Here is a 13,624-nt window from a genome sequence, read left to right on the forward strand (position 1 = left end):
ATAGAATAATGGATGCTAAATTATATGATTATTGGTTTATGGGTAATTGAAATTCATTGTTGTAAGGCATTTATGGATCGCCCAAAGGTTGATTAGTTGTTCTTAAAGTTAATGAATATAATTGTAGGCGATTTGTGTGCATCATTAGTTTTATTTATATACCCAAAGGAAATAGATACTACTAATTGGTGCATATTTAATTGCCAACTAATGTTAAGAATTTTTATTAGCATCATTATGTTTGTATGTTGTGTGTTGGTGTATCACCCAAATGAGAACATCAATATACATTGACCGTTATTTGAATGAATCATATGTATGACATGTATTTTATGTCTCAAAACACTTATGTGAATTTTATTATGTAATACATGTTCTGAATTCATTGAATTCTAATGCATCATCTGTGCCAATTTTAATGGGCTTAACTTCTCTGACTGAAATGAGCAAGTCCAATTTCACCTCGGTGTTTTGGATCATGATCTTGCTATGTTGGATGAGAAGTTTGTTACTATTATTGATGCTAGTAGCTGTTGGATCAAGTGGCCTTAGAATAATTAAGAAGGGGGGTTGAATTAATTATTCCTAAACCTTTACTAATTAAAAATTACTCTCATAAGGTTTTTACTAAATTGTTAAGAGAATGAGGAGTAGAAGAGAAACTTAACAGAAAGCAAAAGCGGAAATTAAATGCACAACGGAAAGTAAAAGAGTAGGGAAGAAGGAAATAAACACACAAGAGTTTTTATACTGGTTCGGCAACAACCTGTGCCTACATCCAGTCCCCAAGCGACTTGCAGTCCTTGAGATTTCTTTCAACCTTGTAAAACTCCTTTCACAAGCAAAGATCCACAAGGGATGTACCCTCCCTTATTCTCTTTGAAACCCTAGTGGATATAACCTCCACTAGAACTGATCCACAAGAGATGTACCCTCTCTTGTTCTCAGTCAACAACCCAAGTAGATGTACCCTCTACTTGTACCACAAAGGATGTACCCTTCAATGTGTTAAGACAAAGATCTCAGGCGATTAAACCTTTGATACTTTGTGAATGGGGATACAAAAGAATTTTCAGGCGGTTAGTCCTTTGAACACTTTTGTATTAGGGAAAGGGAAGAATCAAAAGAATTCTCAGACTGTGTCGTTTTGAATTCTTTGACAAGGGAGAAGGGAGACACAAAAGAATTCAGGCAGTTAGTCCTTTATTCTTTTGGAAAAGGGAGAAGAGAGACTCAAAAAGAATTCAGGCGGTTAGTCCTTGGTGAATTCTTTTTGGCAAAGGGAGAAGAGAATGAAAAGATGAATAGCACAAGTTTTCAAGGTTTAGAAAACCAGAAAACTTTGGAAAGCCTTTGGTACAAAGAAGAAGAAGAAGTTCAAAGAGATTCAGGGCTTGTAAAAGATTGATTGAATAAGTGTAAAAGTGTATTGAAAAGCATATCAAAGCCTTGCTTTTATAGACTCTTCATGTCTGGTCAAGACAACCATTAGAAGAGTTATGACTTTTAGAAAAACTTAAAAACCAATTTGAAAAAGTCAAAAACTATTTGAAGAGTTACATCTTTTGATTTATTCAGAAACAACCACTGGTAATCGATTACTAAATCAGTGTAATCGATTACACAAGGCTTTTATGTGAAAGGATGTGACTCTTCACATTTGAATTTGAATTTCAACGTTCAAAGGCACTGGTAATCGATTACCAAAACATTGTAATTGATTACAGCTTTTTGAAATTAATTGGAACGTTGTAAATTCAATTTGAAAACTTTTTCAAAAACATTTTGCTACTGGTAATCGATTACAGCAATCTGGTAATCGATTACCAGAGAGTAAAAACTCTTTGGTAAACATGTTTTGTGAAAAATCATGTACTACTCAATTTTTGAGAAAAACTTTTCATACTTATCTTGATTAAGCCTTCTCTTGATTCTTGAATCTTGAGTCTTGAATCTTGATCTTGATTCTAGAGATCTTGAACCTTGAATCTTGATTCTTGACTCTAAACTTTCTTCTTGAGTCTTGAATTCTTCTTGATTCTTATCTTGAACTCTTGAATTGTTCTTGATTCACTTGAGTTGTTCTTTGATTGATCTTTGATTCACTTGAGTTGTTCTTTGATTGATCTTTGAGCTTTTTGTCATCACCTTTGTCATCATCTTTTGTCATCATCATTGTTATCATCAAAACACCTTTGAATCACCTTTGATTCACCATGAAGATTTGCTTCTACAATCTCCCCCTTTTTGATGATGACAACTTTTGAAATCAAGAAACACACACACTTTTTCCTAGTCGATCACTCACATAAATTCTCCCCCTTTGTGTTTTGAATTTATGCTTATCTTTAAAAATAAGTTGATTATTCATGTGAATTCTTGATTTAATCCCATTTCTCTCCCCCTTTGGCATCAACAAAAAGCCAAAGTGAGTATAGTAGCAATGAAGAGAAAGTTCATTATAAAGCTTGGGAAAGATCTAACAAACTCAGTCTATTGTTGATGAGAATGACTGTTGCAGACAGTATTAAGATAACTCTTCCTAAAATTGAAAGTGCTAAAAGGTTTATGGGATTAGTGGGAGAACACTCTCAAACAGCTAATAAGTCTGTTTCTGGGACATTAATGAGTACATTGACCACCATGAAGTTTGATGGTTTCGTACTATGCATGAACATGTCATTGAGATGACAAACATTGCAGTAAGACTTAAGACCTTGGGAATGATTGTGAATGAGAACTTTCTTGTTCAGTTTATTCTAAAATCATTACCATCTGAGTATGACCCGTTCCAAATGAGCTATAATACCATGAAAGATAAATGGAATGTGCATGAATTGCACAGTATGTTAGTTCATAAAGAAATGGGACTTAAGAATCAAGGAAGTCACTTAGTTCATTATGTAAGCCACCAAGGGAATCAAAGAGCTGGAAAGAAATTTATGAAGAAACATGATAAAGGCAAATGGTCATTAAAGATCAATGACGACTCTTTGCAAATCCAGAAAAAGGTATCAAAGGGTAATAATTGTCAATTTTGTAGAAAATCAAGACGTTTCTAGAAGGATTGCCTAAAGTGTAAGTCTTGGTTCGAAAAGAAAGATGAGCTTAATGCTCATGTATATTTTGAATCAAACTTAACTAAAGTTCCCCATAATACATGATGGATTAATTCTGGATGTACGACTCATGTTTCTAACATTATGCAGAGATTCTTTACAATCCAAATCATAAGCTCAAATGAGAAGTTCATTTTCATGGGGAATAGAGTGAAAGCTCCAATGGAAGCAGTTAAGACTTATTGTTTAAAACTCGACACTAGACATCGTTTAGATTTACTGAAAACTCTTTATGTACCTAGTTTATCTAGGAATTTAGTTTCATTATCTAAACTTGATGTTACTGGATACTCTTTTAATTTTGGTAATGGATGTTTCAATTTATTTAAGCATAATCATCTCATTGGTACTAGTATTTTTTTTTTATGGTTTATATAAATTGAAATTAGGCAGTTTGTATGCTGAAACTGTTTTAACTCTGCATCATAATGTTGGCACTAAACATAGTTTAGTGAATGAACGATCTGTTTTCTTATGGCATAAACGTTTAGGTCACATTTCTAGAGAAAGAATGGAAAGATTAATAAAGAATGAAATTCTTCCTTATCTAGATTTTACGGATCTAAATATTTGTGTGGGTTGTATTAAGGGAAAATAAGCAAAACGTACAAAGAAAAGAGCTACAAGAAGCACTCAGCTTCTTGAAATTGTGCATACTGATATTTGTGGACCTTTTGATGTTAGTTCTTTTGGAAGGGAAGGATACTTTATCACCATTATTGATCATTATTCACGTTACAATTATGTCTACTTACTGCCTGAGATTTCTCAGGCAATGGATGCCTTAGAAATTTACTAGAATGAAGTAAAAAAGGCAATTAGACAGAAATGTGAAAATTATTAGATATGATAGAGGTGGTGAGTATGACAGAAGATATGATGAAACTGGGAAACACCCAGGTCCATTTGCTATGCTTCTTCAGAAACGTGGCATTTGTGCGCAATACACAATGCTCGGTACACCACAACAAAATGATGTATCAGAAAGGCGTAATAGAACTTTAATGGATATGGTTAGGAGTATGTTAATCAATTTGACTATACCCGTATCTTTGTGAATGTATGCTTTGAAAATTGTCATGTATTTGTTGAATATGGTTCATAGTAAGGCAGTTCCAAAGACACCTTTTGAACTATGGACAAATAGGACACCTAGGATACCTAGTATAAGGCACCTGCATGTTTAGGGTTGCTAGGCAGAAATAAGGATTCATAATCCGCAAGAAAGGACATTGGATGCATAAAAAAATCAGTGGATATTTTATTGGTTATACAAAAAAGTTAAAGGGGTATATGTTTTATTGTCCTAATCATAGTATGAGAATTGTCGAAATTGGAAATGCAAGGTTCATTGAAAATGGTGAAATTAGTGGGAGTACAGTTTCACAAGAAGTGGAAATTAAAGAAGTTAGAGTGCAAGTCCCTTTAGCTTGTGCCTCTAGCAGTAAGGTGATTGCTCCTTTAGTTATTGTTACAAACAATAATGAAGAAGCACAACACAATAATGAGCCCATGATACATAATGAACCTATTGTGGAAGAACCACATGAAGTAGCATTAAGGAGGTCTTAAAGAGAAAGGAGACCAGCTATTTTGAATGACTATGTAGTCTACCTACACGAAACAGAAATAGACTTAAGCATTAATGATAATGATCCAGTTTCGTTTTCACAAGCTGTGATAATTTTGAGAAGTGGTTAAATGTCATGAAAGAAGAGATAAATTCTATGGAACATAATGATGTTTGGGACCTTCTCCAATTACCAAAGGGTTGTAAGAGAGTTGGTTGTAAGTGAGTCTTTAAGACTAAACGTGACTCTCATGGCAACATTGAATGTTACAAGGCTAGACTTGTTGCTAAGGGATTTACTCAGAAAGATGACATTTATTATAAAGAGACGTTTTCATCGATCTCATGAAAGGATTCTTTCAGGATTATCATGGCATTAGTGGCCCATTATGACTTAGGGCTACATCAGATGGATGTGAAAACCGCCTTTCTTAATGGAGATTTAGAGGAGAATGTTTATATGGACCAACCAATGGGGTTCTCAGTTGAGGGAAAGGAACACATGGTGTGTAAACTAAAGAAATTAATATACAATCTTAAAGAAAGCTTCCTGCCAATAGTATTTGAGGTTTAATGATACCATTGTTTCCTTTAGAGTTAAGGAAAATACTATTGATCAATGTATGTATCTAAAGGTTAGTGGGAGTAAGGTTATGTTTCTAATTATGTATGTTGATGATATCTTGCTTGCAACTAATGATCTTGGTTTTCTTCATGAGACTAAGAAATTTCTCTCTAGAAACTTTGAAGTGAAAGATATGGGTGATGTAAGCTATGTGATAGGGATAGAAATATTTTGTAATAGATCATAATGATTGTTAGGCTTATCTCAGAAAGCATATATCAATAAAGTACTAGAGAGATTCAGGATGGAAATGTGATTAGCATCACTTATTCCAATCTAGAAAGGAGACAAATTTAGTCTTGCACAATGTCCTAGAAATGATATGGAGCGAAAACAAATGGAAGCTATTTTGTATGCATCAGTTGTTGTTGCATCTGAAAGATGAATTTGCAGCATGTTTTGAGGCTACAATTCAGGCTAATTGGCTACGGAACTTTATTTCAAGGCTTGGAATTGTCGATAGTATTGCTAGGCCGCTGAAAATGTATTGTGATAACTCTGCAGCATTATTTTGTAAGAACGACAAGTACTTTAAGAGTGCTAAGCATGTGGAATTGAAGTATTTTGTCGTGAAGGAAGAAATTCAGAAACAAAGTGTGTCAATAGAATAAATTAGCACAAACCTTATGATAGTTGGCCCTTTGAATAAGGGATTACCGCCTAAGATATTAAAGAACATGTTGGAAGTATGAGCATTATTGTTATTAATGATCATTAAGTGTAATTTATCTTATGCATTTTAGTGACACTCTGAGCTCAATTATGATATGTTTCTGATTACCTGTTCTTTATGTTTGCATGCATGTTTGTATTAGAGTAATGTTAACAGGTTTTGTCTTGAATGAAGACATTATGTTGGACCAATTATTTACTCCTAACTAATGGTCATATTAAGGAGAAGACTAATTTGCAGTACATGGAAGGGACTATGTCGATTAGATAATGTACAACCTCTATGAATCGAAGTGGTTCCTATTCTTAATCATGAAATTATGATGTACCCAATGTATAGAACAATTTAGTCAATTTTAATGCGCATTATGTTAGTTAATCTATTTATTTATTTAGTCCATAATGTTTATTAATGTCACATGAGACAAGTGGGAGAATGTTAGAATTAATGTCTCATGTGAGAGACATGTGACTTATGTAGGGATTAATAAATAAATAATTAATAATTAAGGGCTAAATTGTAATTGGGTTAATTAGGAGAAGTTTCTAGAGGTAACTGCTACTTGATGGGAGTAGTAGTTATAAAAGGGGATTGATACCCACTAACGTGAAATAAGGTCCCCTTCCTGACAGAAAAGTGTTCTCTCTCACCATAGTCATCACGAATGGAGAGAGGCAGAAAAGAAAGGTCTAAGGAAGTGAAATCTTATCTCTCTCATATTTCAAGGAAATCAAAGTACACCGGAGAGAAGTCTTCCTATGGAGAAAGATACGCATTATTATCTATTTGTTTATTGATTGTTTGTGAGAATCATAGGTTTCAAGATCCTATTGTTTCCTATAATTGATAGTCTAGGAAATCCCTTAAAGTTTTACACAAGAAGGAAAGAGAAGTCATTATTTTTCAATCTACCAACAAGTAACTAAAAGACTAAGTACTTACCAATATTCTTGGTAGCTTGAAAACCAAGAACATCTGCAAACTTATTAGACTTTCTTCTAGGGATGTTTTTAGAAACCATAATTCTGGATTTTTGAACATTTATCTTAAGACCTGAAGCCTTACAAAAAATATCCAAAACCTTATGGACCATCTTCACCTTAGAAGTCTTGGCTGAGGTAAAAAACAGACAATCATCTACAAAAAATAAGTAAGAAATAACTAGAGCTTTTGCAAAAAATTTCATAGGGTGCCAAGTGGAAGATTGCTCATGCTGCTGAATCAAAATAGCTAATTTCTCCATACAAAGAACAAACAAATAAGGGGGTGTTTGGTTTGGTTGTTTTCTGTTTTCATTTTCACTGAAAACAGAAAATGGTGATGAAAATGTGTTTAGTTGGATTTTTGAAAACATTTTTAGGGAAAATGAAAACAGAAAACAACCAGAAAATGAAAACAATAAAAATCTCATTTTCAGTGTTTTCAGCTGAAAACAAGAACTTTATTTTTTGGGTAAAATAAAAACGCGGTGGCAAGGAATGTAATTTTAAGCAAATCTAAAAATAAAAAAAGACATGAAGTCAATATATCATAAATTTTCAGTGTTTTTATTTCCTGAAAATAGAAAATAAAAAGTCAAACCAAACATGTTTTCAGAATTCAAATATTTTGAAAATGAAAATAGTTTCTAGAAAATGAAAATACAAACCAAACACACCCTAAGGAGACAATGGGTCCCCATGTCTCAAACCTCTATTAGGAGCAAAACTCTCTAACACCTCACTGTTCCATCTCAAAGAAAGAGAAGTTGAAGTAATACAATTCATAATCAAATTAATAGTAGATGAAGGGTATCCAACTTCAGCCAAAGTAAGTCTCATACAATCCCAATCAAATTGATCATAGTGTTTTCAAAATCAATTTTGTACATGATGAATCCAGACTTAACCTTCTTTTTATGCATGCTATGAACAATCTCTTGGGCTATCAAAGCATTATCCCAAGTCCCTCTTCCTTGAATAAAGCTTCTATGGAGAGGCCAATCAGAGAATTCAAATGAGGTCTAATTCTGAGAACAAGAACCTTTTGAAATAACTTTGAGCAAGACATTGCATAGACCGATTGGCCTACAATCTCCAAGGCTCACTGGGCTATCAATCTTGGGAATCAGAAAAATAAGAGTTTCCACCAAGGCTGAATTGATATTACCTATGTTGAAATTTTGAGCTATCATCTCCCAAACCTCCGAACCCACAACATCCCAATAAGTTTGAAAGAAGACAAGTTGAGATCCATCAGTTCCTGGTGACTTGAAAGCACTATTTTGAAAATCGGATTGGACCGGCCGGTTTGATCGTGAACGAGTCATGTGTCCAACTGATGCTTCATGAAAATTAATTCATCATAAAACCGGTCGAAAATCGGTAAACCCGGTGTGGGTTAACCAGTTTTGCTTTAAATTATTTTTTTACTTTTGGTATTAAAAAATAGAAAGAAAAAAGAAATATTATAATTTATAACACTTTTAAGTGAAATTTATTTTTTATTATTATATATTTATGCACATTATGTTTTCTCTCTCAATATTATTAGGATATTATATTAAAATATTTTAAAAAATAGTTTATTAAAATCGATTCTGTTGAACCATTGATTCTTGAACCATTGCCTCTTAGTTATACATTATATTAAAATATTTTAAAAAATAATTTTATATCACTTGTGCTTTAAACTAATCTAAGGTTTAAATTTGATTTTTTATTTTAAAATGTGTGATCTAGTCTCTAGTTTCTTTGTGAAAAAATAGCTAACTATTTTATCAAAACCTTTACAAAAAAAATAAAAATGAGAAAATTCTTAAAATGAGAATTCAAGCTCTCTTTTTATGATATTGGTCTTTACAATTACATAATATTAAAATGATCAAAATTATTATTTAATTATCAAAACTAAATATAAAAATAACATTAATATCAATAACTTAATTCTTCAATAAATACCATTAGGAGCATTAAATTTAGTTAAAATAGTTAATTGTTCTAATCTTCAAGTGAAATTTATTATATAATTATATTTTTAAATTCGTGTGATACTCTTTAATCTCAACTTTAAAATATGTTACAAAATAGATTATTCTTTGATAATCTATTAAATTATATATGATAATATATGATAAGTTTGTTAATCTTTATGATAATTATATTAAAAATCTTATCAAGAATAATCTATAATTAAAAGATAGTGTAAACATCACCATGATTAATCTCAAAATAATAAATAAGATCACATAATAGGTTATATATAATGTTCCAAAAGCAACTTGTGAAGCAGTTGGACAGAGAAAGAAGAATAAAACAGTTTTTAGAACATTGCATTCAGTCACTTTGTTGCACAGCTTAAACTATTTTGAAAGAAACGAATCCTGAAGCGTGTCACTCCCACTCTCACTCAATCGTTCAGCCCCTTCTCTTCAATTTTAGGGTTTTATCACAAACTAAAATCCTCAATCATGGGCACCAAGGTTAGGAGACCCTCCCATGCTGGCTCTTGGTACACCGACAATCGTAAGTCCCTCAAATTAGAATTCACGATTCACCAATTTCGATTCAGTTTCGCCGATCAGGTTCAAAAGATCAGTTTTTTATTCTTTCAATCGATTTTTCCCACGATTCTTCCAACTGGGTTGAATTTTTTTATAAAGAAATTGTTTGATTGTTCGGAATTTCTTCCTGAACAGTGAAAGTTCTCAGCTTCATGTTCTTTTGGTTCACTCGTCAGTTATCACTCTTCTACTTCTCAGTCAGAGAGGAAAGTCTCACTTTAAGTAACATTTTTTTTTTAATTTTAATGTTTATTTTCAGCTAAGCAGCTTTCAGAGGAGCTTGAAGGGTGGTTGCAATCGTGTGGTTTGACCAAATCTTCTGATGTGCGGGGAGTGATAGCACCGTAAGTGGAAGTGGCTTATTTTTTATTATTGATTTTGGTTTCTGAGTTTTGGTGATGTTGGTTTTTGAGATGAAGTAACAATCCTAATGTGTTCATGTGGTGCAACCGGAATGTTATGATGCTTTAGACATGCTGGTTATTCCTATTCAGGAAGAGCTGCTGCTTATGCCTTCGGAAACATTGATCCATCAAATATGTGGGTTTGTTTCTTGTTTGCTTTTCTTACTACTCTCATATTCCTATGTGCCCTCTTGCTTCTTCCTTGCTCTTTTTTCTTGTGCTGTTGTTATCCCTGCTAACTATGGATTTTTTTTTTCTCTGTATTTTATGGCGGTTTCAGTACACGTGTGTTCCTTCTTGGTCCTTCTCACCACTATTACACTCCAAAATGTGCTCTTACGACTGCAACTGTCTACAAGACACCCATAGGGGACCTGCCTATTGATTTGGAAGGTACCGGATTATGGAATCTTTTTTAAAGGTTTTAAATTGTGGTTACAATGTGGGCTGAAGTGGGCCAATTGTGGCCAGTGTGATTCACAATCATGGATTGGTTGATAGTGTGGTTGTTGTAGTCACTGTGACTGAGATGTTGCTGTTGCTGCATCACATGATATTGTCTGCAGTTTCAAACCTCCTTTGTTAATGTAGTTCATTGATCATTCTTGTTAATCTTCTTACCAAGGATTACAATGTTACATTTTGTTTTGAATGTAGGCTTTTCTTTGCAGAATATTAATGAGGGGGTTATCTATGAATGTGAAAATGGAAATAAATTAATGGTATTGATATGTGAAGTCAAACTTCTGTGATGTTAGTTCTCTTTGAGTTGCGAAGATGGTAGATTATTTGATTTACTGAGAACTGATTCATTTTGACTTTGATATTGATTCTTTCTTTCCTCATTGCTCACATTTGGCACTTTGTTATTTTACCAGTAACTGAGGAGCTTAAAGCTACGGGGAAATTTGAGCTGATGGATATTCGTGTTGATGAAGCTGAACATAGCATGGAAATGCACCTGCCATATCTTGCCAAAGTATTTGAAGGGTAAGTTTTGTTATATTGAGCTTCCTGTTTTGAAACTATGCAGCAGGGACTAAATTCAAATATTGATGCAGGCACCAGGTGAAAATTGTACCCATTTTAGTTGGTGCTGTTAGTGCTGAAAATGAAGCTATGTATGGGCAGATTCTTGCCAAATATGTTGATGATTCCAATAACTTCTTCTCTATTTCATCAGACTTTTGTCACTGGGGATCTCGGTATGTACTGTTTTTCCGCATTCAACTACCTCCCCCTTCCCCCCCACAAAATAAAAAAAAAGTCTTATTACTATGTGCTAACAAAACACACACAAAAACAAACATTCACAGTCTGGTAATGTTTTCCGTAGGCTTCTTTATGTGATACTTATGCTGTTTAAAAAATAAGCTTAATTGGTGATTATGGAAGTTTTTGTTAAGATATGCTTCGGTGGTTTGAATGTTTTCTTACCAATATATATCGCACTATCTCTGCTTATTGTTCATGGTTATTTGTTTGAAGCAGATGTTGATTATTGTACATTTAAGGTTTTTTATTCATTCCTTTAACCTTCTGACTGACCTTTGGTGTCAGATTCAATTACATGCACTATGACAAGAAACATGGGCCTATATACAAATCTATTGAGGCCTTAGACAAGATGGGCATGGATATCATAGAAACAGGAGATCCAGATTCATTCAAGCAATATCTGTTGGAGTATGACAATACAATCTGTGGACGCCATCCAATTAGTGTTTTTCTTCATGTAAGTTCCTTATTGTCACAATATTGTCAAGAAAGTAGCTCTTGCAAAATTTGACAATCTCACTTTAAATTGAAGAAAAGAACAATATTATTATTGTATTATTTTTGTTATTATGAAATCCTGTTTTCTTGTCACTCCTTAATATGAATGGAGTTGATTAATCAATATGAGAACTTCACAACTCCTTCAACAGAAAGAGGCGATAAGGACACAATAAGATCACTTGTACAATTGTACTTGGTTTCTTGAATGCTGTTTGACACCTTGTGCAAGTTTTCCTTAATTGTGTATTTTGATACTTGAGCTGCCTTTAATAGTCCAATTAGCAGTCCATTGATCAAAGATGTTAGGTAATCGTTCAAAATTAGTGTGATTTGTAATATTTACCAATATTACTTTTCTGGGGGTACATTGAAATTCTATAATATTGGTAAAATAAATTGAATGATGTCTATTGTATATGGAATCCTTGATCCATATATGTTGCAGCTTATCACATGAAATGAGTTTTTCTGTCTGATGCTGATATTTTATTTACTTTCAACCTTTGGCAATTTTATCAGATGCTAAGGAACTGCTCAACAAAGATAAAAATCAAATTTCTTCGCTATGAGCAATCCAGTCAGTGCAAAAGTAACAGGGATAGTAGTGTTAGTTATGCATCTGCAGCAGCAAAAACTGATGATTCAAGCTCCAGTTGAAGGTCTTCATTTATGGGGCATTCAGCAATTTCATTTCCTCTAAATTGACTATTTATGTTTAAGCTTTGAAGTTTGAACAATTGGATATTATGTTCGATGTTTATAGATCATTCTCACTATCATTTATCGCTTGTCTTTAGCTGGGGAAGTTGTCAAATAATCAAATTCCTTTACACTTCTAGTTGGCGTCCCTAGCTAACGTGCTTGGAAAGTTGTGACTATGAACATGTGATCATGTTTTGGTTGCAACTGTCAAGTTCTTAATTTGCACTTTGTCTACATCAGCTTTGTTTTTTTTTTTTTGTTTTTTTTTTATGTAGTCTTAGCTGCGTAATGACGTGTTAGTACTGCTTACTGTGGCATTTGCTAATGATGCTGTTAGCGGTGGAGCAACTAAACTGCATTTGTGATGCTAATGCTATTGAATTTGTTTTCTCAAACAAAGGTTTCTACAAAACAAGTATTAACTAAAAAGAGTGGGGATGAGTGTGTTTTACATCTTAACTAGATTTTTAACCGTGAGTCACGGGTTCGTTAAAATTATATATATTTATATTATATTTATTATTTTTATATGTACATATATATAATATTCAGTCCCATAAAAAATTATAAAATATCTGAGTCCAATTATATATATTATGTGTATGTTATATTGTGAGTATAAAGATGTAATATTAATAATCAGTAATTATTTGATATTGTGTGAAAATTTTTAATCAATGATGATATGTTAAACAAAAAATATCTATTTTTATGCATTTCATGTGCTCCTTTAGTAGTGATATCAAGGAATAATTACTTAATCATATGACTCATTTTTGACTGTCATTGTTTGAATGTTGCATGTTTGTATTTTTATAAAGTATGTTTGAATAATTTATTTTTATTATATTACTTTTATTTATTATTGTTATAAATATAATTAACATTGATTGCTTATGATTTAAATGTTTTATATGTAATATCTTTGGATTATTTTGTAATCATGCTTATTCCCATATTATGATTTGATTCATGTTTTTGTCAGAAGATATTATTTGATTTAAAAGATATGTAAATTTAAGAAATCAATAACGTATGTATGTATATATGAATTTTATAGATGTTTCTAAAATGTTTTATTAAATTGGTTTGTATACAAATATATAAAATGCGGTACTTTTGGTAATCAAAATTCAAATTATTTTGAATTTCATACATGTATGATGTCATCATTATATTTATAACTACATTCAGTGAATTATCATTTTCTG

General features: G+C 32.5%; 1 protein-coding gene across 2 annotated transcripts; it reads left to right on the top strand.

Moving 5' to 3' along the window:
* Nucleotides 1-9,248: 9,248 nt before the first annotated feature.
* On the top strand, nt 9,249-12,647 carry LOC114382951 (protein MEMO1). 2 transcript variants are annotated; one of them, XM_028342496.1, is made up of 8 exons: nt 9,250-9,490; nt 9,788-9,872; nt 10,000-10,068; nt 10,213-10,325; nt 10,811-10,922; nt 10,994-11,137; nt 11,493-11,667; nt 12,231-12,647. In XM_028342496.1, the coding sequence occupies exons 1-8, from the start codon at nt 9,436-9,438 to the stop codon at nt 12,366-12,368; spliced, it is 891 nt and encodes a 296-aa protein (XP_028198297.1). In that variant the 5' UTR covers nt 9,250-9,435; the 3' UTR covers nt 12,369-12,647. The 2 variants fall into 2 exon arrangements, with proteins under 2 accessions (XP_028198298.1, XP_028198297.1); XM_028342497.1 differs by lacking the exon at nt 10,000-10,068 and having other exon boundaries at nt 9,249-9,490.
* Nucleotides 12,648-13,624: the final 977 nt, after the last annotated feature.

This window comes from Glycine soja, chromosome 14 (assembly GCF_004193775.1).
Source record: "Glycine soja cultivar W05 chromosome 14, ASM419377v2, whole genome shotgun sequence".
Lineage (NCBI taxonomy): Eukaryota > Viridiplantae > Streptophyta > Magnoliopsida > Fabales > Fabaceae > Glycine > Glycine soja.

What these genes read in the sequence shown, in the direction of transcription:
- LOC114382951 (XM_028342496.1), top strand. Translation starts at nt 9,436, where the DNA reads ATGGGCACCAAGGTTAGGAGACCCTCCCATGCTGGCTCTTGGTACACC. An exon ending in CCTGCCTATTGATTTGGAAG is followed by an intron (nt 10,326 to 10,810) that starts GTACCGGATTAT and finishes TTATTTTACCAG; the next exon opens with TAACTGAGGAGCTTAAAGCT. An exon ending in CAATTAGTGTTTTTCTTCAT is followed by an intron (nt 11,668 to 12,230) that starts GTAAGTTCCTTA and finishes CAATTTTATCAG; the next exon opens with ATGCTAAGGAACTGCTCAAC.